The sequence below is a fragment of the Alnus glutinosa genome, chromosome 1, assembly GCF_958979055.1.
Source record: "Alnus glutinosa chromosome 1, dhAlnGlut1.1, whole genome shotgun sequence".
Classification (NCBI taxonomy): Eukaryota; Viridiplantae; Streptophyta; class Magnoliopsida; order Fagales; family Betulaceae; genus Alnus; species Alnus glutinosa.
The window spans coordinates 9,551,673-9,576,036 of NC_084886.1; the positions used below are offsets into that span (position 1 = coordinate 9,551,673).

At 36.6% G+C, this 24,364-nt stretch overlaps 1 protein-coding gene across 2 annotated transcripts in view; it reads right to left on the reverse strand.

Moving 5' to 3' along the window:
* The window catches only part of LOC133871407 (DNA topoisomerase 3-beta), a 32,209-nt gene extending 10,675 nt beyond the window's left edge, over positions 1-21,534 (reverse strand). Inside the window, exons 1-13 of one of the 2 annotated variants that reach the window (XM_062308870.1) lie at positions 21,392-21,534; positions 21,251-21,307; positions 20,804-20,907; positions 19,384-19,472; positions 18,617-18,716; positions 9,621-9,858; positions 8,981-9,143; positions 8,773-8,892; positions 7,424-7,503; positions 6,566-6,844; positions 3,754-3,922; positions 3,248-3,376; positions 2,914-3,126 (exon numbers count right to left, since the gene is read on the reverse strand). In XM_062308870.1, the coding sequence (XP_062164854.1) occupies positions 2,914-3,126; positions 3,248-3,376; positions 3,754-3,922; positions 6,566-6,844; positions 7,424-7,503; positions 8,773-8,892; positions 8,981-9,143; positions 9,621-9,858; positions 18,617-18,716; positions 19,384-19,472; positions 20,804-20,907; positions 21,251-21,307; positions 21,392-21,408 (1,758 nt within the window). In that variant the 5' untranslated portion in view covers positions 21,409-21,534. Of the gene's footprint in view, positions 1-2,913; positions 3,127-3,247; positions 3,377-3,753; positions 3,923-6,565; positions 6,845-7,423; positions 7,504-8,772; positions 8,893-8,980; positions 9,144-9,620; positions 9,859-18,616; positions 18,717-19,383; positions 19,478-20,803; positions 20,908-21,250; positions 21,308-21,391 lie in introns of both variants that reach the window. The other variant, XM_062308865.1, reaches the window with a different exon arrangement.
* Between the last annotated feature and the right edge of the window lie 2,830 nt (positions 21,535-24,364).

Sequence of the window (24,364 nt, forward strand, 5' to 3'; positions counted from 1 at the left end):
TCCTTCTTGGGGGGGGGTTGGTTTGAGGTCAAATCTTTTTTCAATGCGCTAATTCCCCCCAATGGTTCTCCCTTTCCTTGGAAGAACATTTGGAGGAATAAGGCTCCCTCGAGAATGGCATTCTTTACATGGATAACTTTAGGGAAGATTTTTTTTTTGATAAATAATGTCATATCATTCAAAAGTGCAGTCATTGAATGCCTTTCCCTATGGTCAAGAAGTTTCACACCTTATTACGGGTAAGGGGAGCAACCCTAACACACAAGAAGTATACAAAAGTGCCCCTAATCAGAGAAAACAAAGGAGCAGGAAATTAAAAACTCTACAAACGTAACACGACTCGGGGTATGAGCCGAGACCCATACAAATAACATATTAAGCACATTTCAACACAACTCCAACTTTAGGGAAGATTTTAACTATGGATAACTTAAGAAACAAACACATTAGAGTGCGGATTAGTGTTGTATGTGTAAGAAAAGCATGGAAACCATAGATCATATTTTGCTCCATTGGGAAGTATCCAGAGACGTGGGAATCGATCTTCCATCTTTTCGGGATAAAGTGGGTCATGCCCCAATAGGTGGTGGAGCTGTTGGCTTGTAGAAGTCAATTAGGGAGTCTCTGCAATATAGACGTTTGGAAGATGATTCTTTTGTGCTTAATGTGGTATATTTGGAGAGAATGCAATGCTCGAAACTTCGAAGATTGTGAGAGGATGGTGAAAGAAATAAAAGCCATTATGCTCAAATCTCTTTATGTTTGGATGACTGCCTACAATTGTTCACATTTCTCTAAATTTCTCAAATTTCTTGATGTGTTTTTCTTCTTCTTTTTCATTGAGCGTTTCTCTTGTATACTTCCTGCTTATATGGGTTGCTTATTAAAAATAATAATAATAATAATAATAAATAAATAAATAAAATCAAGGATTTACGGCTTCATACAAGTAAGTTATGATAAGCACAAGCCTTTAATGCCTCTTTTTACGCATATAATTGTAATGACCTATGGATGTGGAGTAAAGACCAAAGGTTGCACCGGTAAGGAGTGATCATATTAAGTTGAAGGCACTAGAATGCAAGATTAAGGCAAAAAAAAAAAAAAAAAAAAATCAATTACATAAGTGCAATGAACACATGGTCTATCAAATCATCAAAAGATACAACCTGATATAAAGTTTAGCAAAAAATTATTTGCGTCGTAGATTGCAAGTATCAAGGATTTAAGGTTTCAACAAGAAAGTTATGATAAGCATATAATTGTAATGACCTAGGGACGCGCGTTCGGTGATCTAGGGGGTTGAGGGGGGGCCATGACCTCCCACCCCCCCCCCCCCCAAAACCTGAAAAATCAAAATGTTATAGGCTTGGTGAAGAGTCAACCCACCTTGGCAATCCCAAAACTTTGAAGAAGAAGAAAATACTCTAGGTTCAATGGCAAGATTAGGTTTGGCTCATGGGAGGGTTGATGACGCTTATACATATACATTTGATTGGATACTTCTCTTTTAATCTCCAACAATGAGCATTTTAAGTAATAAACTGGAATTTGGTCTTGCAATTGCAACATATCAGTTTACTATAAAAAATTCTATGAAGGCCACATCTTTTTTTTTTTTTTTTTTTGATAAGTATGAAGGCCACATCTTCTTCCTCAACAATTTTAATTTTGTCTCTATATGACTTGCTATTGTTCGTTTTAGACGTATCATTCAAGATACCATTTTTTTAGCTCTCCCTTAGTTTCTCTACCATCCTTTTATATTATTGTTACACTTTCTTCAATCTCACCAGGTTGATATGCTTCTATTGTGAACTAAATGCTTTGAGAAGTTTGGATGTCCTAATTACTGTGAAGTGGTGGCAAACTGATTTGACTTTCAAATGACCTTGCTAATCTCACTATCATCCCCCACAGAGAAGAAAAGTGTAAAAAAGGAAATTAAACAACTACAACATTTGTTTCTCCAAGACTACGAACATAAAACCCCTTAAATTTTACATTTAATTATACATTCTGCGGTTAGAAACATTTTAACTTCTTAAAAAACATTCCCTTCAGGGGAATTCAGGTTTTAGGGTAGGTCCTTGTAGGTTTGTTTGGGTTTTTCCTTTGTTGCTTTGAGTGCTCTTTGTGGGTTTTGAGCTTAAGGGCTTAGGTCCTTATGGGTTTGTTTGGGTTTCTTTTTGTAGGTTGGTTTTGGTTGTTCCTATATACACTCCCTGTATACTTAGAGGCACCTTACACTTTTTAATAAAATTTTTCTTACTAATCAAAAAAAAAAAAAAAATTCCCTTCATTCTCCTTCACACTCTTATCAATTACCTTATGAATACATGTGTGAGCTGATATATAGCAAAACTATGACTGCGTATTTTAAATTGAGGATAGACATTAAATATTCAACAAATAGATACAAAAGAAGTATTTTGCACTCCCATGGATAAATTCCTAACTCTGCCACGCATGAGCCACATTTACGCTATACCTTTAAAGGGTTGGTCTCAATTAACTAGAATGACTTATCTAATCCAATTCCACCTAGTATTCAACTAATATGGGATTTTAGCACATGCCCACTCGCATCTCTTCTGTCCTCGTCAAGGCCTGCATTATGTTGCAGTACTCTTGTATTGCATGGTGTTATTAGGTTAGCTAGGTTAGCTGTAATATCATTTATCAAGGCCCCGGGCCACTCGCCACATCTATGCCATACCCAAAACATCTACGCTATACCCAAAAGGAAAAATCATAATTGGATTTCTCAAAAATCACTTATACAACCCAAGTCCACCAAGTACACAGCCGATGTGGGACTTAGCACATACCATACAACAGCTTCACAATCCTCCAATGCAATATATGAAAATAATAACAGTGAACAAGTAACAAAAGATGAACTTTTCTAACCTGCTTAATAAAATAAGTGAACTTTTGCTTGAATTGTTGTAGTACATGCTGTACAACATGAAAATGATTCATTTGACCATTAGCAACAAGAGTAATCTGTTGCTCAATGAAACTGCGAATATCTGGCAAACAGAGATCTGGATCAATACATTGATAGCCTCTTATCAGGGTGATACCTAGGGCAGTTGGAACCAACTTTCTGCCAGCTTGTACCTGCAATTTGATTGTAAAGAAAATATCCAAATCTTTGAAAAGATACATTTTTTTTCCTACATAAACCCACTAAATGTCTCAAATGAGGGAAGTTATTTAGCACAAATAAAGATTTAGTAACCTGTACATAGTTGCGTTCACATATGTTGTTAATATGCACAGCTATTGATGCATCCGTGCCTATTCCATTCTTTTCCATCAGGGAAATCAGCTCACTCTCGCTGAGATAATCTGGAGCCATGGTGCTCCCCTGTAGATTTTAGACATTTAGAGATTTACAGCAAGATATTTGGTTTTAGATTTTCAATTTTTTCATTCTCATTTTGTCTCCTAGACAATAGCATCATCCTTTGCTAAGATGCAGCAAGTTAGAGCCCAAGTCACGCCCCCCCACCCTTCCTCTCCCTCTAAAATCCAACCCCACCCCCCCCCCCCCCCCCAAAAAAAAAAAAAAGAAAGAAAGAAGAAAGAAGAAGAAGCAAACTATACAATTAACTCCAGAAGAGAGGGTGAATATAAGAACATCTTGAATTTCTCACAGCTCAAAAAATAAAAATAATAACAGACAATAAATACACTGAAAAATGTGAAGCATAAAGTGTGAATGAAATAGGATAAAATCCCTACCTCATATAGCTCCACTTTTGAAACTTCTATCTTCTCTCCTTTCATAAACCGAGGAAGCTTTCTCTCATTTACTCCCAACCATGGCATAACAGATGTAAATCCTTCAACTGTAACATGATGCCCGGTGCAATGGAAGGATTCTCCACCTATTGAAAATTCAACCTTTGTCCTGGAATAGATTAAAAGAACAAAATGATTATTTCAGCTTCATACATCAAGTGTAGTTAGAAGGGAAACTTTTCCTTAATACAGGTAATCAGTAGGCAAAGCTTTGAACGTAGAAGAGCATACACAAAATTAATTAATCATAAAAGAATAGAAAAAGAAAACAAAAGACCCAAAATAGAAAAAAAGCTAGATGCTACAGTTAAAAACAGAGGGAGAGTGAGAGAGAGCATGCAGTGACCAAGAGTCAGTTACCTCATGAATTCATGTTTAACCACGATAAATTACCCAAAACAAGAACCAAGGCTTAATATGAGCCCAAGCTTTGACATCTCATGCACCCTTGAAGTTTAAAATGTAATTTATTGAGCCCTTGTTCATTTAATGATATATAAAATACGACAAATATAATTTTCCATCCCAATATATATATATATATATATATCCTTTTCTTTTACTGAACATATTTTTGAACTATACTAGCTTTGTGTGAAAGCTTGCTCACAAGCCTTGTTCCTGAAACAAACAAAGTTGAGCTTAGCCTTGATGAAGCTTAAGATTGTTTAATTATTGCATAAAGGGTCATGTTAACGGTTGCACTAGGGGCTCCCGATAAGAAACAATAGATGCTCCACTGTCAACTTACTCTCCCAAAGAAAAAAACTGTGACCTCTACACACTTCAAGTCATCTGTAATTTTCTAAAGTGACCAAAATGTCCTTTAATATATCTACTCTGTCAGATCAAAGAGCCACAATGACTTCTCAGCTAATTTCTACAAATCTCCTAGAGCCCAACAAGACTGATTCTGCGTTCTAGGGCTTGCGTTGGGATCTAGTGGAGATGAAGTCATTGAGAGGCTGTCTTGGGACAAGAAGAAAGGTGGAGACAGAAGAAAAGGACAACATGAAGGAGACTGTTATATCACTTTCAAAACTCCTCCACACTGATAGTGATGGTTCAGAGAGTTTTTGATCATTTTGAAGAAAAGAAAAATCAATAGTAACCAAAGTGATGTCATCTTTAACTTTCTCAAGTGAGGAACATGTCCTTTAATATATTTTATTTTTCAGATCAAAGAATTTAACCAATAGGCAATATTCAAACCCAAAAAAAAAAAGAACCATAAAATATTTTATGGTCGATCAAGGCAGCTACGCCATCTCTCTCTCTCTCTCTCTCATCAAAGAACAAACTGAGCAAACAAAAAAGGATTAAAATAAAGTAAACCACAAGGACTTTGCAGCTGATTTCTACAAATCTCTTACAGCCCAAGGACAAGACCAATTCTGTGTCCCGGAGGTTCTCTTGGGATCCAATGGACAAGAATTCATTGAGGGGTTGTGTTGGAACGAAAAGGCGAAAAAGGATGAAGAGAAGAACATTAAGGATCCTCTGTTAATTGGCGTTGAAATCCTGCACACTGATGGGTGCTGCTGTAAGAGTTTTGATTATTCTGACCAAAAAAAATATATTATTATCTCTTCAACTATTTTCTTAACTAATTTAGGCTGGGTAACTCTGAGTATGTGCTTACTCTTTCTGCATCTCCTTTTGTCTTGAAATCCTTTTCCTGTATATATAGAAGCAAAGTAGGCTGATAGAAATTTTGTTTTTCTTCATGAGGCTATTTTCTATCATTATACATTATAAGTAACAGCTTAAGGTTACGTTTGATACACAGGAATGATGATTCCTTAGGAATAGGAATGGGTATCAATAGAAACACAAGAAACTGGAATGGAATGACCATTCATATTCTTTTGTTTATTGACAACACAAGAATGACCAATTTTTTTAACTAGAATTGAATCATATTTTGCTCAAATTTCCTAAAATAGCCTAGCTTTAAAAAAATATTTTCCAACAAGTCTTTATTTATTATTTTTTTTGGGAAAAAAAGAAAAAAAAAGGATGTCCAGATGGGTGGTTGACCACCCCCAAGGGGGTGTCAGCCACCCCAACAAAAGCACAAAGGGTGGTCACACCACCTTGTTGCCGATCAAGGGTGGAGCACCCCCTGTGTGCTTTTGTTGGGGTGGCACCCCATGGAGACAAATTTTTTTCTAAGAAAAAAAAAAAAAACATGGTTTTTTGGGGGAAAAAAAATTAGGGCAATTCTATTCCCCCAGTAATAGCTATGTCTCTCCTTTTTGGGAGGAATGGCTATTTCTCAAAATGAAAAATAGTCATTCTTGTAGAATGGTTATTCCCAAGAACAATAGACAAACTAAACGACAGGAATGGTTATTCCCAGAAATGGTTATTCTATTCATGGACCTATTGCTGTCAACCAAACGTGAGCTAAACCTTTAATTCATATATTTTTTATTATTAAGACCTGCTGACTAGTTATTGATGGAAGTTCTCTTTGGAAAGCACAAAAACAGGTTGATAGAGGGGATTTTATTTCTTCTTAGAGCACCCATAACAAAATCCATATTAGGAAAAATAAGCTGTTATCCACAGAAAAAAAATAAATAAATAAATAAAAATAAATAAATCAGCAGTTATCAAGTTGGGCCTTCAAGCTTCAAGTTGCTCATGAATGTCTTGGCTCATTTGCAGTCCTAAGGAAAATGTCTTCTAATGAATTAAGACAATAAGCTGAAACAATAAACGAAAATGACAAAACATATCTTTTTACCTTACATACTTGCAGTCGGTAGACACAGTCCCTATAAAGTGTTGACAGACATACTGGTATAACCTCCAAGCATCTGTGCCTAGCATATCCTCAGTTGCTGACCGCATTGGGGTAATGGGAGGATGGTCACCTGCATCTTTTCCAAATTGTGGTTTATGATACCCATCGGTGAGTAGTCTCTGCACATAATTGCCGAATGTAGGGTTGTTTGCTAGTGCACCAAGTGTGCCTCTAAACTCAAATGAAGAAGGATAGGCTGTGCTCTCCGTACGTGGATAGCTAGAGGAGCATAGCAAAATAATTAACAGTCCTTTTAACAACGAACAATTAAGGGACTAATAATATGCTGAAGACATGGAATTGATTAAGACATTGCAGCATATAAAAATCCGATTTCGGGTAGAAGAGATATCGTACACAACAGGGTAAAACGGATTCCCTTAACAACAACATTAGCAATATGAGTAGGGATGATTATGATACACTATATTCTGTAGATTGAATTGTGAGTGGGCATTGCACGGGCATATTAAGTACTAGGTCGATATGTGCTATATTAACGATTACTAATCAGAGAGCTCTAACTGCAACTAATCTTTTTGGACATCACGCAGATGTAACGCATCCTTGGGTCACGACAAACAAAATCTCCACTAATCCGACAATGTTTTCACAAGCCTCACATAGTAGTTGATGCAAACCAACAACATCAAACTTTGATAATCCAACTAAAGAGTCTCTAGTCATAACAACCAATAATGTGATAACTGCGAAAAGCTATAAACCAAACAAAATAATTTTTTTTGTTACAAGTATAAAGCAAACAAAATAATAATGGTCAAAAGATTATTGAAAGACCTGATGAATCCTTGAGTATACAAGCGTTCAGCCAGTTGCATAGCCATTTGTGGTCCAAAGCCAAGTGCACTTGAAGCAACCTGGATAAATTAAGGCAAGGTACTTAAATCATCTCAAGGATCAAATTGTCTACGAGAAAGTCATATAAACTAAGCAAGTTAGTTTCTCACATTCATGAAGAACAAAATTTCTATTAGGAACTTTTACAAATGAAAGAGTTAGATAATTATATTAAGGGTAAATATAAATTTACTCCCTGAGTAGGTTTAACTTTTTGTAAATATTGAGCACACTTTCAATTAAATGGAGAACAAGTTTATGAAAATTTTGCAAAGAATATGCTCTTAAGGTTTGTATAATGCAATCATTTTTATATGTGATGCCAAAGAAACCCTAGGTGTGATGCTTAGGAAAATTAGTTGTAATTCCTAGATCTACCTTCCTCTTCTTATTATATTTTCCGTTTAATTTGCCAACGATTTAATCTATATTCCAACAAATCCAATTTCTGGATTGTGTTATTTATCTATCCCTAAAATCCTAATCTGTAAAACCCTAAACTGCTAATCCTTCAAAATGATTGCAAACGATCACAAACTGCCACAACACTATTTAAAGACACTGTTCAAAGTGGTAATTCACTGTGCTATAAAAACATTCCTGCTGCTTTCAAAGGGTACACAGTCGACTGAAAATAAGAATTAAAACAAATGGTACACAGTCAAAATAAAACAAATGGCACTTGACTGAAAATAAGAATTAAAACAAGATCAGGCCAATACTTTCAATACTCCTGCACCATTGGTCCAACGGGAAACCCCATTTATCATACAAGTGCAGCTAACATAACGAAGGTAATTGAGCAATATCATATATTTGAGCTTTCCTCCAACTCCTAGATTGTGAGAGTGCTAATATGCCCTCAAATATCATTGAATCAGGTGTATGTATATATACATGTATGAGAGTGTGTGTGTTGCAGCCAAATAACTCAAGCTCTTAACTCCACCTACCTCCCCGTTGTCCACACCAAGACATGGATGAAAAATTATCCATTCTCATTTCCTCCACAACCTAGGACAGAACTGAGTATTTAAGTAAAAGAGCATGTTAAACGTGAATATTTCACTCATGCTGAACTATTCATTTAACAAGGCAGCCTTTGTTCCCAGGTACTATAGTAATCAATCTCTAGCAATCAATCTCTAGCCCTTTTCCTTTAAAAAATACTTGTTGGGTATGCATCTCATCACTTCAAATACTTAGATACACACAATGTAGCATTAATGTCAACTCAAATGGTATTAAATCATAACAAAAGACAAAGTCAATCTGCAAATTTTTCTGACCTTCAGAAGATTCACTGTATTAAGACCAGAAGGACGACTTTTGCTTTCCTGTTTTTCTGATATTTCATTAACTTCTAAAATTCCATCTTCCATTACCAACTTTTGAAACATCGTAGCGACCTGCAATATGCAGAAGTATGAGACGGATTATCATTGCCAAGAAAAGTTAAGAAAGAGTACTGCAAGGCTAAAGCAAATAAGGCCTCACATCTACGTCGAACAACTTGTTACGCTCCCATTCTAGCTGAAGTTCATAACCATTTTGTATTATGTAAGGTCGCAAAACCCAAAACTTTTCCGGCTTAAAAGTAGTTATTTGCAAATAACGCTGTACACAAAACCCTAGGGTGGGAGTTTGGCATGGTCCATAGCTGAAACAAGCAATTCATAAGCATGATTTACTGATGAATGAAATTAAAAGTAAAAGTAAACAACCTCTCACAAATTTTGTATCAGTCATCAATTAGTTACGATAATGTGATAATTTTGTTGACCAGCAAAAGCAAATAGAAACTTAAACAGGGGTATAACTGAAAGCCCTAGCCATATATCTATATTTCTATCTTATCCCTCTGCAATTATTAGAAAGCAAAAGGAATCCAGAAACTACAATAAGACCGAAATTTTCTCTACTCTGTTTTCAGTTCACCCATTCAATGTTTCATATTAGAATGTCTAGTCAAATCTGGAATTTTGCATATTTTAACCAACATTCTTAAGAAATAAGAGTTTTCCTGACATTCACATACGTCAAAACAAAGAGCAAAAGTGCAAAAGACTAAGGGAATATATGATATTAGATATATAAACTACAGATTAAAACATGGGATAGAGAGAAGAGAACCGACGAGATGACTCTAGAGTCAAGATTCCCATATTTTCCCTGGAAATAAGTGGTTTGAAATCGTGTGAAGGCAACTCCGACTTTCAAATCTATCTCTTGCCGAGCATCTACCGCCAGTGCCTCATCTCTATTGGGTTCAACAAGGTTATCCATAGCCTTCAAAATATCTTTGTCTAACACAGAAGAAAACCGTGCACGATAAACCCTTCTTCTAGGTTCATGAAAGCCAGTGCACTCAATAACTGCAAAAAACATTTAATTTTATTTGCAAAGCTTTTAAGACATCCCCTGAAATTCACTAAGCTTGAACATCATGTGAATTGTAAAAATGAAGGAAAAAAGCAAGAAAAAAGAGCATATATCAGCTCAAAACCTCCTGACATACACGTGGCTATAACCACACATATCATCCAAATTGCCATGTACTTATGTATGGCTTTCCGGCAACTAAGGGGAAAAAAAAAAAATTGTTAAGTAATAAGGAAAATTGAGAGACTAAGAACTTTTTCGTAAGTGCTTGTTAGAGAGGTAAAGGAGTATGAGTCTGTTAGAGATGCTACTGTCATTTTTCTTGTCCACTGATTCCAGTTGCTGGCTTTTTTCTTCTTCTTTTTTTTCAATCAGTACGCTACACATGCACCCACTAAGTCTTGAACCCATGATCTAACCCTCCACCTTGTTCTTACAAGTGGAGAAACCCTCATTTGAGCTAGAGTTCATTTCCCTAGAACAAGATAAACATAGAGAACATGACAAGGTGCTTGAAACATACACTCAACGTACAGCTTACACATGCATGCCTGCTACAAAAATTATGCAATATGCTCTTTTTAAAGAGCTAGTAGACGGGCATGTGCATTGCACGTGGATATTTTTAGTTGAGATACTATTATCTATAATTTTTTGTAAATCAAGTACATATTTAGCAATTATGCAATTATTCTTGCCAAAAATGTATTGTTTTATCAATTTTTTTGTCACAATACAAACGACAATATATAATATGCAAAAACTATCTCTAGGTAGTATGCCAAATCAGCCTACTCTAGTGATCCTAATCACTTTGTTTATTAATAACAATTTTTTCCGACTTGAAAGTTAATTCATTCAATCAACTCATTTTGTTTAGTTAAGGGAATTTTGGTCCTTGACTATTTATAAATATTTCAATTTTGTTTAGCGGGTCAAATAAACTGCTATGGTAGTCCTATTCGCTATCTATAGGTAACAAATTTAACAATAGAACTCTATATGGCTAAAGGAGTTCCAACATTATATATTGTATAGTTTGAACAATACATTCCGCCAAAAGATGAACATTTCTCTTAATAGGTCAATAATGCAATTCAGCACATCAAGTAAGAAAATCCCAGCATGTTCTATCTGAGACTGATAAAACAAAGAAAAGAGACAGTTGGTCGCATTGCAATGCCAATGCACCAAGCATCTAGGCTGTGATGCGCACACATAAAAAATAAAAAAAGGACAAAACTCGTTTACTTTTTTTTTTTTATAAGAAATGTTTTATTAAAAAGCGCGTCCTTAAGTACACAGGAAGTATACACAGGAACAATCAAAACAGCTCACAAAAAGAAACCCAATCAAACCCACAAGGACCAAAGCCCTTAAACTCTAAACCCACAAGGAGCACTCAAAGCGCAAAAAAAAAAAAAGAATCCCCACTAGGACCTAGCCCTTAAACTAGGAACCCACAATGAGCACTCAACGCTATAGCACCTGAGCCTTTCCTTTCATTCTCCTAGAGGGCAAGCTTGCATCGCCGTAGTTAATGGAGTTTTTCAAGTTCAACACATATCTCCTCCCTTTGATCTTAAGACACGTACCCTTATTAACCCGATGGAAATCCTCTTCAATGGCATCCAAAATCGCGAAGGACAGATATTCATCCTTAGCACCATCCGACACCCAATCCAAGGGCATGTCGGGAGGACAGACACACAAGGGGTAAGGGGAGTCTCCTTCCTCTCCAACCCAAACCTCATCCTCCTAATCCCACACAACAATCTTCCTAGACGGGCCACTTCTGAGATTAGATTAAGCCATCCAACCTGAAATTCACACCAGACTAGCAATGGAAAATTAAATTGTAAACCATGGTGAATCATAATTAAGTATTGAGGGGAAATGAGTAGAAAGAGAGATGAAAAAAGACAGAAAAGAGGGTTTGGTCATCTCTTTCTTTATGAACCAATTATATGCGCTTTACTTTTAAAATCTGTTTGTTTTAATCAAAGTAATTTCTTGCCAGGTTGACATGTGCATTTGTTGGTAGACTACCAGCAGTACACAAAGTACTACTATGTGGAAGATGGTGTCTGCGTGCTTTTTATGGTGTTTATGGAGGGAAAGAAATGGTAGATGTTTTGATGACCGTGAGAAGATTTTGGAGGAAATTAAGACATTTTTTCTTTTAAAATCTGTTTGTTTCAATCAAAGTAATTTCTTGCCAGGTTGACATGTGCATTTGTTGGTAGACTACCAGCAGTACATGGAGTACTACTGTGTGGAAGATGGTGTCCGCGTGCTTTTCATGGTGTTTATGAAGGGAAATAAATGGCGCAAGTGTTTTGAGGACTGTGAGAGGATTTTGGAGGAGATTAAGTCATTTTTCTTCAAACCTTTGTATCTTTGGACAGCTGCTTATATTTCTCTTTTAACAATTAGTTATAGTGATTCCCTTATTCTTTTTTCTCCTTCTAATTAGGTGTTTCCTCTTATATACCTCTTGTATACTTAGGAGCATCTTTCACGCTTTTAAATATATTTGTCGATTACTTATAAAAAATAAAAATAAAAACTATTTTGCAGTTGCTTCACTAATTTTTTTTTTATATGTACAAGTAATTCAATCTCATTAGAAAGCGCAAAGGGAATATAGGAAATATACGAGACCCCTATTAGGGATTAAAAAATATATATATAGAAAATTGAGGACTATGGTAAGTTGCCATCCACGCATAAAGGGATTTAAACATAACAGTCTTTTGCTCTACCACCGAAATCTCACAATCTTCAAAGCTTCTTGCATCTCGCTCTCTCCAAATGCACCAAATTAAACACAGAGATGTCATCCTCCAAACTTCTAAAATGTTTTTTTTTTGATAAGTAATTTAAAATTCAATAAAAAAGCGCAGAGGGGCGCAACCCTAATACACGGGAAGTATACAAGAGAGCCCCTAAACAGGAGGAAAAACTTCTAAAATGTTACGGCTTCCCAACTAACCTTTCTAGCCAGCCAACAACTCTATCACCCTTCAAGGCATGACCCACTCTACACAAAAAAGATGGAAGATCAAAGCCCATTATTTGCTTGCCACTTCACAATGAAGAAAAAGATGATCTATGGATTCCTCACACCTCTTGCACATACAACATCAATTCACCACAATGACATTCATCTTCCTCGGTTTATTCAGAGTTAAGTAGCATCCGACGTCTACACAAAGAATGCCAATCTCGAATGAACCTTAACTCTCTAAATAGTCTTCCAAGGAAATAGCGAGCCAGTAGGAATGGACAACTCATGATAAAAGCATCTTACTTCAAACTTCCACCTTTTGGAGGGGATCCAACATATTTTATCCTTACCAGTCACAGTGTTGCCTCAATCTGATAGAGTACAAAAGATCAAAGAGAGAAAGGACTAAGTCCACCTCTCAATCCTGCACTGGTCTAGTAAATGATATATTCCAATGAAGATTTCCATTAAAGAATTGCGCATGATCTGCCACCCACACCTCCTTCCAACATGCAATACTAAAAAATTTCGAAAAAGTTGCCTTCAAGGGCTAGTCCCCACACCACAAATAATGCCAAAACCTAATCTTAGACCCATCTCCCACCTCATATCTAACAAATCTAGAAAAAAAACTCCCCACCCTCTCCTAATATATTCCACCATCGATTTCCAGAAAACCTCCCTCTCTATAGCGTAACGACATAACCATTTCTCCAGGAGAACTTCATTAAATTGAATCAAATTTCTTCCCCCAAAACATCGAAACACATCGAAGAATAAATCTTTGACCAACTGACTAAATGGAACTTACACTCGTAACCAACTCCACCCCATAAAAGGTCCATTTGATGTTCAGAACAATTCAGTTGGCACCCAAAATTGAATGGTCTCTCTTTTAATTCCATTGGTGCTAATGAGGGTTCATGGTTGGAAAGAGCTTTTGAGGAGTGTGAGGTTTTTGTGGTGGTGAGAGCACTTAATGGTGATAAGGCCCCAGACCTTTATGGTTTTCTCCATGGCATTTTTCCAGACTTGTTGGGAGGTCATTAAAGAGATATTATAGATGTTTTCAAGGAGTTTAATCTTCAAGGGAAGTTTGAAAAGAGCATCAATGCAACTTTTATTTCCCTTGTCCCTAAGAAAGTCAGTGTCGTGGATATTATGGACTTCCATTCAATTATTCTAGCGGGTGTTGTTTATAAAATCATCTCTAGGTCCTAGCGAGCATGATGAAAACGGTATTGGAGAAGATTATTTCTAGGTCTCATAATGCATTCATCAGGGGGGGCACATTCTAGATTCTATTCTAGTACCTAATAAATGTCTTGATAGTCGAATTAGATCAAGGGAAACTGGTGTGCTATGTATATTGGACTTAGAGAAGACCTATGACCATGTTAGTTGGGAGTTCTTGTTGTATTTGTTGAGAAGAAGTGGCTTTGAGAAGAAATGGAGAGCTTGGATAGATCATTGTATTTCTACGGTGAATTTCTCCATTCTTACTAATGAATATTCTGCTAAATTCATTAGTGGTTCTCGTGAATTGTTGCATGTTCTTTCAGAAGCGTTGCTGATAACTTCTCTTGGGCTTTTGCTGGGGTCTACGGTCCTAACTTTGACTCTCTTAGAAGTTCTCTCTGGGATAAGTTGGCTGGCCTTTCTTCTTGGTGGGAGCTACCTTGGTGCATCGGGGGTGACTTCAATGTCACACGCTTTCCTGCTGAAAGATCTAGAGACGTTCGTCTTAATGCGGCGATGATGGAGTTTTCGGATTTTATTTTTGAGCAGGATCTTATGGATCTTCCTCTTGTAGGAGGGCCATTTACGTGGTCTAATAATCAGGAGATTCCCTCTTGGTCTCGCCTCGATAGATTTCTTGTTTCTCCAAATTAGGAAGTCAAGTTTTCAGGTTCTCTTCAGAAAAGGCTTCCAAGACTGTGTTCTAATCATTTTCCTATCCTTCTTGATTGTGGTGGTGTTCATTGGGGTCCCAAACCGTTCAAGTTCGAGAATATGTGGTTAAAGGCTGAAGGGTTTGTGGATAGGGTGTGTCTTTGGTGGGAGTCTTATCGCTTTCAAGGCTCGCCCAGCTTCATCTTCTCTCAAAAGCTTAAGGCTTTGAAGATTGATCTCAAAAGATGGAACGATCAAGAGTTTGGTAATGTGGAGTTCCGCAAGGAAATGCATATGGAAGAATTGTGTGCTCTTGATAGCTTGGAGGAACAACGGGGTTTAATTCCAGAAGAAAAGGCGAGGAAATGTGGGGTCATCAGAGATCTGGAGAATTCTATTTTACCGGAGGAGATTAGCTGGAGACAGAAGTCTGGGGCTCTTTGGCTTAAAGAGTGTGATAAATGCACTAAATTCTTTCATCGAATAGCCAATTCGAATAGGAGATCCAATTCCATTGAGTCACTCTCTATCAATGGCTCTATTTCTTCTGATCAACAGGTTATTAGGGATCATGTTGCTCAATTTTATAAATCTCTTTTTGCAGAACCTTTCAATTGGAGGCCTAAGATGGATAACCTTGTTTTTGACAATTTGGATGCAGGTGAAGCCTCTTCCTTAGAACTTCCTTTTGAGGAAAGGGAGGTCTTAGAGGTAGTTAAAGGTTTGAATCGTGATAAGGCTCCAGGCCCTGATGGGTTCACTATTGCGTTCTTCCAAGATTGTTGGAATGTGATTAAGACTGATCTCATGGGGGTATTCCAGGACTTTCACACTCATAGCAAGTTTGTCAAAAGCATTAATGTCACTTTTTTAGCCTTAATTCCGAAGAAGTTTGGGGCTGTGGATCTTAAAGATTTTCGGCCTATTAGTCTTGTAAGCGGTGTTTACAAGATCATTGCTAAAGTTCTTACTAATAGACTCAGAAGGGTTATAGAGAAGATTATCTCGAATCCCCAAAATGCCTTAGTGAAAGGAAGGTAAATTCTTGATTCTGTTCTTATAGCTAATGAGTGTCTAGATAGTCGCATCAAATCAGGTGAACCAGGGTTACTTTGTAAACTGGATATTGAGAAGGCTTATGATCATGTCAACTGGGATTTCTTATTGTATATGTTGAGAAGATGTGGCTTCGAGGAGAGATGGTGTTCTTGGATAGCGCATTGTATTTCATCAGTGCGTTTCTCGGTTTTGGTGAATGGCACCCCTTCTGGGTTTTTTAGCAGCTCTCGTGGTCTTAGACAGGGTATCCTCTGTCACCTCTCTTGTTTGTCATTGTGATGGAGGCATTTAGTAAGTTGTTCTCTATTACTGTTCAAAGGGGATTTCTCTCTGGCTTTTCTGTGGGCTCTAGTAGAAATGGAGTGAGTAACATTTCTCATCTGTTATTCGCAGACGATACTTTAGTTTTTTGCGGGCCTAGTCCTGATCATCTTCTCTATCTTCGTATGTTATTACTGTCCTTTGAAGCTGTTTCAGGTTTGAAGATTAATTTGGATAAGTTAGTTTTAGTTCTTGTGGGTCTTGTGGATAATATGGATGATCTTGCTGGCATTTTGGGCTGTGGAGTCTCTTCTCTTCCTTTAAAGTACCTTGGTCTTCCGTTGGGGGCCCCTTTTAAGGCTAAGTCTAGCTGGGATAAGGTAGTTGGTAAGATTGAGAGGCGGCTGGCTAGCTGGAAGCAGTTGTATTTGTCGAAGGGTGGCAGAGTAACCCTTATAAAAAGCACTCTCTCTAATCTTCCTACGTACTTTCTTTCTCTACTCCCTATTCCTTCCAGTGTTGCTAGTCGTATAGAGAAGCTGCATCGAGATTTCTTGTGGCGTGGCATAGGTGAAGAATTTAAATTTCATCTGGTTAATTGGTCCAAAGTTTGTTCTCCTATTTCAAGTGTTGGTTTGGGCATCAGAAATTTGAGGATTTTCAATAAGGCTCTTTTAGGGAAGTGGCTGTGGCGCTATGCCCATGAGAGAGAGGCTTGGTGGAAATCTGTTATGGATGCAAAGTACGGTTCTACTTGGGATGGTTGGTGTTCTTTAGACCCCCCTGGGTCACACGGAGTGGGGCTTTGGAAGAATATTAGGAAAGGGTGGAGTTTGCTTTGCATCCATACCAGACTTATCCTGGGAAATGGATCTAGGATCCGTTTTTGGGATGATGTGTGGTGTGGTGAGGTGCCTATTAAGGAAGCTTTCCCAATTTTGTATGACATTGCGTGTGACAAGGATGCACATGTTGCAGACCATTTGGTTGTGGTGAGCAGGTCCTATCAATGGGATGTTAGTTTCTTCCGAGCGGCCCATGACTGGAAGGTAGATGTTTTGGCCTCATTTTTCTCTTTGATATACTCAACCAGAGTGAATTGTGATGGGAAAGATTAGCTCTGGTGGTCTCCTTCTCACAAAGGAAAATTTGATGTTAGATCTTTCTATAAGGCTCTTGCCTGCAAAGAGGCTATTCATTTTCCCTGGAAAAGTATTTGGCGGACCAAGGTTCCATTGAAAGTGGCTTTCTTTGCTTGGACGGCAGCGCAAGGGAAGATCCTCACCTTGGACAATCTCAGAAAGAAGCGTGTCATTGTGATTGATAGATGTTGCATGTGCAAAATGAATTGGGAGTCGGTGGATCACCTTCTTCTCCATTGCGAGGTTGTACGCGCTCTATGGAACGCCATCTTTAGTTGCTTCAGTCTGTCTTGGGTTATGCCTCTTCGGGTGGTAGATTTATTCGCTTGCTGGTGGACAGGTGGTCGCCCTCGGAGTGCAGCCGTGTGGAAGATGGTCCCTTGTTGCCTTTGTGGTGCTTGTGGAGGGAACGCAATGATAGGCAGTTTGAGGACAAAGAAAGAACCATTGAGGATCTCATTTCCTTTTTCTTTCATTCTTTGTACTCTTGGTCGGTTGTGTTCCTCGCACCTTTATCGTTTAGTTTTAATGATTTCCTTGTATTGTTTTCTATTTCCTCTTAGATGCCTTTCTTGTATACTTCATGTGTACTTGATTGCGCTTTGTACTTTTTTTGATATTTCTCTTACTTATCCAAAAAAAAAAAATGTGGTTGTCATGAAGGCTTTGAGTAGGATGATGTCGGCAACAGTGAATAGGGGGCTTTTATCAGAATTTTTGGTGGGGTTGAGGAATAATGACAAGCTTCTAATGTCTCATCTTTTGTTTGCGGATGATCCTTTATTTTTTGTGAGGCAAACCATGAACAGCTCTGTCATTTGCGTTGTCTCTCTTTATGTTTTGAAGTGGTTTCGAGGTTGAAGATTAACTTATCTAAATCAGTTGCTTCATTATATAGACAAAGTGTTTGCAAGTCCAAATTATGCCAACTAAATATTGACAAAAATTTACCAAATGATGACATGTTGTTACTCCCTGTATAATGCTCGAATTGAAAAAAATATTCCTGACTTTGAAAATATTCTTATCTTTTTAAGATCTCAAGTCTTTGGAAAGGTTAAGATATTTAGACCTTTTCTTACTTAATTTAGATAACTCAGCATAAGTTTTTGAGTGGTTCCAAGTGGATTAAAACCAACATTGATGAGAAAACAATGATTTAAGTCCTCATCAATTGCAGGTCAATGTTTCAAACACCCTCAACATCATAATTCATATAAATGGCCATCATATTGTTAAAGATTAAGATTTAGTTATTAAAACAAGGAAAAACAATTGATAAATATTAATAAAACAAGAAAATTGTACTTGTAATCATTAACAGAAATTTGCATGAGAGAAAGAGAGGCGGGGTTGGGGTGAGGGAGGGGTGGAGGCAAGAGTTACCTTCAAAGCATATATTTTCTCCTTCACGATCACAATCTAACCATAACACCAAATGACCACAGCCACGGGCTTCTTGACTTAAATGCCTACAAATATGAGCCTTATACCAAATGAACTTGTCAAAATTATTACAAAAGAAGGAAAGTCTGCACAATCCAAAACAACATAGCAAATGTATTATACTTAAACAAACAACAATTTCTAACTTTAAATTTGATCTACATTAACACCTATATGCAGATAAAATTACGTGGAAGGCAATAATGTGCTACAAAAGCAAAGCTTAAAAGTTTAATTATAGAATGCATTAAAAAATATCAAGCATTTGCAAGAGATGACAACTGATGCATGCTGGTAGACATGAAAACACACATGGATTTATCCATTCATCCTAGTCAGAAAAACTTTCTATGGGGAAACACTCATAACAGCATTCTGAAGTTCCAAGCACTAAATAATATAACCCATCACATATATGCCTAGTTCCGTGATACTGCCATACAAAACAAACAACAATAAATATAACTTAATTTTCACAAATTCATATAATGCAGCTCTTACATATTTAACAACAGTATTAAAGCAAGTAAAAGGTTCTGCCAACTACTGCAAGAGCTTTGGTTTTGGGCAACAAGGAAAATTTTATTCCAACCTCTCCTTTTAAACTTGTACAAAACTTCCAGAAGAAATTTGGGGGAAGAAAAGAAAAAACACATATGGAGAGAGAAAGGAACTACAAATAGAAAGGAAGGTTCAAAAAGCTATACCTTAGGGTTTGATTCTGTCTTCGTAATTGGCGCATGGAAAAGTTCCAATGGGTCAGTGACTGACCAATCTTGGTATTTTGCTGGAAAATCTACACTAGATTCATACAAAGAGAAAACATGACATTGAAAAATCTAACCACGAGTTATAAAAATGTGCAAATGCATGAAAATTCATATCAGATGAAATTTAAATAATTCAAAAGAAGTAGTGAATTGAAGTTATATCTTCATAGGAGATTAAAAATACTACTTGTAGCATTTGCAATGTGATGCAGCCAACAAGCTTTGATTTCATGTTTATGGGTGTCTTAGTATTTCTTAAAAAGTTCTGACAAATTATTAATTAATCTACTTTTGGGGCAGCTATGCTATTAAGTATTTTATTTTGTAGCTTGTGCTGAATTTTAGACAGTCAAGAGTCTTTATGAAGTCAATTAAGTCTTAACTGACTTTTGACTGCTTGTTTGTGAAAATAGAAGCATTTATTACGATAGTTGTCTCTAGAGAATCTTGGAACTGGGAGATAATTATATGAGATGTTGAGTATATAAATCAGTTCTGAATATTGTAAGGCAGGTTTTTCTGATAAAACAAAACTATAGCAGAGAATATTCTCTACAGCCCTACTTTGGATTTGATTCTTTCCATCTACTTCCTCTTTCTTTCTCTTTATTTGCTCTAAATCAGTTTCAGCAGTCCTTATTGCATTGTGGACCACCTCATTTGGAATCAGAGCTAGTGGGATTGATTATAGCGTGTTTTCTGTGGCTATGGCTGGTCGAGGACGTGACAGACAGCCTGCAGGACAGCCGGTTTATCCCAATCCTGGTGCCTCTGATGTTGAGCAATTGAAGAGACATATTGAGTTTCTTACTCAGAGGGTAGCAAAGAGAATCTCAGTCTAGTCACTCAACTAATCCACTTGTGGAGTGCTAGTGGAATTGGGCGCGAGAGCAAATGAATCGAAAGATCCATGTTTGGTTCAGGAAGGGTTCGTGGGTTCCACTGGTTCAGATCTACTAGATGAGACCCAGCCAGCGAGCCTGAACTTTAACAAGTCCAGGTGCAATCTAAGAAAACCTCGAACTCCCCTAGTAGAAAGAGGCCTTGTCCCTTCCGAGGGATGGCACTTGATGACTAGTCAAGTTGTGCTCAAAGGAAAATTATAAGGGGAAAAAAAAAACAACGGTTAAATAAATAACAAGAAACTCTTAAAAAACGACATGCTCCATCAAGCATAAATAAGAATAACGAATTACCAAATAATATATAGAACAAACATATTAAAAACAAGCATAAACGAGGTGAATTTAAACGTGCAAACTGGAAACAAAGAAAGTTGAACTTATTGTATCAAGTAAGCAGTGTAGTATCAAATAAACTTTTCTTTTTCTGTTGACGGATTTGAGATAATAATGACCTGAAAACATGCCCAATAACTGAAGTGACTTTAAAACGCGCACGAAATCCAAGAAAAAATCCATCAAACTCGTGGACGTCGGTGCTGCCCCTTCTTGTAGACATCTGTAGCATCCAAATATTTGCCTTGAGTGTCAACAACAATTGAAATTCAACAATAAAATCAAACGGCATTAAAATAAAATAAATCAGTAGTCCTGAAATGGTTCAAATACATAAGTATATAGATGAAATTACTATTTATCTCCAACAATTACCAAAAACAAAATTGTATCAACCAGTTTTTTATGGTTAACAGACTAAGAGAAAGGAAAAAAGAATAGCTGTGTATAAACAATGATATATTGAGTATGTGAAAGTCGAAATTGGCGTCCAAACAGAGCCCAAATGGAAGTTAGGGTTTCTGAGCGTGAACCAAAAAGCAAGAGAGAGATGGAGAGGAGAGTACTTGGCCACGAGAGAGTGCGGAAGCAATGGAGAGAGCGATGCTGGGCTTCTCAGCCACCTGCAAACAAGATTAAAGAGAACACTAATAAGAATCTACAAAACCACATAGTAACAAAGAAGATGTTTAAACTGGTTTTCCAACCATGAGAACATTGGCATGAGCCATTTCGCTGGTGACTGCACCGATGAAGAGGAGAGAGAGATGGGTTTTTCTTTTGCTTGAGTATCAGGCCAAGGCGCTATTGGCTTTTAAACGCAGTCTCTTTCCTCTTTTTTTTCTTTTCTTTTTCCTTTTTTCTTTCAGTCTCTTTTTCGTGAACTTTAATTATGTCTTGCTAGGGCATCAACAAGCATCTCTAGCAAAATCCATAAATAGTACTTAATGCATAAATAGTTTTTAATTATTTGTTGCATTGTCGCTCTAACTCTAAGACACAATTCTTGATTATTTTTGTCCACGTGATAATTTTTACTTTTATTTGTTTCTTAAAAAAAAAAAAAAAAAATTATAAAGCTAGCTATGAGACCACCTTGCCACATAAGCAAAGTGGTCAAAAGTTGTGTCTTAGATGACAAAAAATATAACTCATTCATAATAATTAAATTTAATTATTTTCGGTGTTAAAAAAAATAGCTACTTTTAACATTTTTCTTATTGTGTGAACAACATAATAGCTTAGCGTGAGCAAACTCCAACCACGACCACAAAAAACATGCTAACTACCCTCTCATTATGGAGTGAGTGGTTTGACAACCTTCTTACCCTTTGAAATATAGCCGACTAAGTATCATAACCGGCTTAGGAGTGATTAACCACCTAAAACCCTTTTAGAGGGCAGGCAACCCACTCCAACCAGCCTCTTAGATTGGCAAACCACCCCCCTCAATAGTGAAAGGGTGATCAGCCACTCTCTTGGGGGTGATTAGCCCACCTCAAGCATCCTCCTCGAGGTTGTCGACCACTCTCTTGGGGTGGTTGGCCCACCTCAAGTATCGCCCTTGGGGTGTTGGTCACCCTTTGAATTATTTTAGGTTTTTTCTTTCTTCTTTCTTCTTCTTAACTCTAATGTAACTTGATTCAAACAGTTTTATTTTGATGAAGAGTATAAATCATTATCGTAAATGAGGACTATATTACCCTAAGCGAAGAGATTTGATTAGGATTATATTACAATTAAATAATTCAAATTTTTTATACGCTATATAAATATAGCCTCTTTTGTAAGCTCTATGTAGCCATATTGGGCTCTTCCTTAGTAGTGAACGTAGGTATCTAACATTGAACTACTCGTAAATCATCTGTCTCAACTTTCTCTATCTATTCCACATTTCTATTTAATTTCCATTTAATTATGAAATTCTTAATTGTGTCAAAGTCATCGGCTAACGCTAGTATTCAATCCCTAATGGCCATATACATTGTTGTTTTTTTCTCAATGGTGCCTCCTTCTCGGGATCCCTCATTGTCGTTCAATAATCATGTATCGAATTATAGTCTTCCAAGAATCCTATCAAGCTTCGGACGACATCAATCGATAGCTCATTTGTTGATCTAAACAACGCCACCAAACCCAACACTGCACGTGCTCACTTAAAATGTGAGTGGATAATAACCGACCGCATCCTCTGTCCACACATATCTACTATCCACTATGTACTCATTATCCGCATATGCATCCAAAAAGCTAAATAATTTATGAGATGGAAATCTCATTGCAAAATTATTAGCAAGTGTGATATGAATAATAGTGTTCAACTATGATAATGCTCTTTTGTATTTACTAGAAGCATGAATTACAATTTTAAAGCCCAAAATGCACATTACCTCATTTAATAACCTCGCGGATACGGATAATAATCGCATGATAAAAATACATAAGAGTCGGTTTAGGTTTGCGATTTCAAAAAGTGCGATTTAAAATCACGATTTTAAAATATGCGATTTGAAAAAAGTGATTTTTAAAAACACAGTCAAGCGTTTGGCAAAATCGCAGTTTAGCGTTTAAAATCGCAAATTAGCCTTTAAATTTATGCGTTTTCAAAAAAGCACCATCTTACTTGCGATTTGAAAAAACAAATTTTCTGTATTTTCAAATCGCAATTTTTAAAAACGCAGTTCCTAAACGATTTATGTTATGCGATTTGATTTAAAATCACACTTATTGTCTACGAAATCGCAATCCTAAACACACCCTAAATGTGATAACTGCATTATGCGGATGCGGATATTATTAATAATCGCATATGCATATGCATATGAATTCTCTTGCATAGCCCCCACATGCGCCACTAGAAGCTTATAACAGTCATGTCACGTGCTTCCACCTTAATCCTTCTCTCTTCTAAACGACACATCGTTTTTTTTTTTTGTGGGCAAAAATATATGACACCTAATCAACACGCCGTTTAGCTTCTTTAAACGTATATTTTATATATATATATATATATATATATATATATATCTTAATCTTTGACGAGTTGATTAGGTGGTTTAACATATTTGACACATAAATGACACGTCGTTTATCTACTAAAATAAACAATTGAAAAAAAGCCCAATTGGCCCAACCACTTGGCCTTTTACTGGTCTTGTTTGATGACTCAAGCCTATTTATCACTCTAAGTTGCTCATATTCTTTTGCCCAAGTTATTTGTCATGTTGTTGTTAGCCCAATTTTCAACGCATCTCTGACCAATTATTATCACTTTCATCGTCTCATCAACGTTTTTCATCGACGGATTTGAACATCAAGCTCATGTTCAGAATCCGATTATTGTCGCACTGGATCCGTTTTCTTACAAAAAATAATAAATAAATAAAAAATTGTCTTTTCAAATTCAAACTGCCACAAACTACACATTGAGTTTGAAAGTGGATGTTATAGTATATTATAATGATAAGAATCCTTATCATAATCGAGGAATGTATTACCCTAAAAAGTGAATGGATTTGATTAAAATTGTATTACATTTGAATAAATTTAAATCATTTACAAGCTAATCTATAAATAAGCTCTTGTACATAATCATATTAAGAAAAATAAAAACACATTGTTGTGTTATTGTGATATTTTATAGTGGTGGATATATGTATCTAATACCAAACTACCCATGA